The sequence below is a fragment of the Pygoscelis adeliae genome, unplaced genomic scaffold (genome assembly GCF_000699105.1).
Source record: "Pygoscelis adeliae isolate BGI_AS28 unplaced genomic scaffold, ASM69910v1 Scaffold218, whole genome shotgun sequence".
NCBI classification, from domain to species: Eukaryota; Metazoa; Chordata; class Aves; order Sphenisciformes; family Spheniscidae; genus Pygoscelis; species Pygoscelis adeliae.
This window is the reverse complement of record NW_008825433.1, coordinates 4,152,913-4,153,528: the sequence shown is the minus strand read 5'-3', so window position 1 is coordinate 4,153,528 and position 616 is coordinate 4,152,913. Positions and strand designations below refer to the sequence as shown.

At 54.7% G+C, this 616-nt stretch overlaps 1 protein-coding gene across 1 annotated transcript in view; it reads left to right on the top strand.

The window, feature by feature from the left end:
• TCTE1 (t-complex-associated-testis-expressed 1) overlaps positions 1–356 on the top strand; it is a 7,043-nt gene extending 6,687 nt beyond the window's left edge. Inside the window, exon 4 of the mRNA XM_009331069.1 lies at positions 180–356. Coding sequence (XP_009329344.1) covers positions 180–356 — 177 coding nt within the window. The remainder of the gene's footprint in view (positions 1–179) is intronic.
• The last annotated feature ends 260 nt before the right edge of the window (positions 357–616 follow it).

Genomic DNA, 616 nt, shown 5'->3' with positions numbered 1-616 from the left:
TGTGAGCAACATTTCAGGCTTGGGCGAAGGCCTTGGACACTTTTGGCACCATCTCATGGGCTCCCCACCACTGGCAGCAGGGAAGTGCAGGAGAAGTTGCCCCGGGGAGGAGGGAAAATGGAGCAGTACACTCCACTTTTGGATCTCCTCCTCTAACCCCCCTTCTTACCCATTTGCAGGATGGTGGGAAGCAGCTGCTTGATGGGCTGGCGGATAACAAGGCTTTGACTGAGTTTGACCTCCGCCTGGCAGAGGTGGGCCAGGAGACCGAGTACCTCATTCACCAAATTGTGTGGGCCAACCGGGAAGCGGCGAGGCTGGAGTCTCTGCAGCACCCCCCCACCAAACCCCTCTGAGGAAAACGCTCCAGAGAGCAATGAGCTTTGCAGGTGCAGTGTTGGAGATGATACTTTACTTCAGAGGCTTGTTTTTATTCGTATTTCTGAGAAGCGCTCAACTTGTGGCCACCACCGCAGCCTTCCCCAGATCCCCATCATCCAACCTGTGACTTAACATGAAACAGACATTAGATCTCATGGGACTGTAGCGGCATCACAGAAGCCATCTGCCTCTTGAGCCCTCTCTCCCACTGCACCTGAGACTAAATCCCACCTCC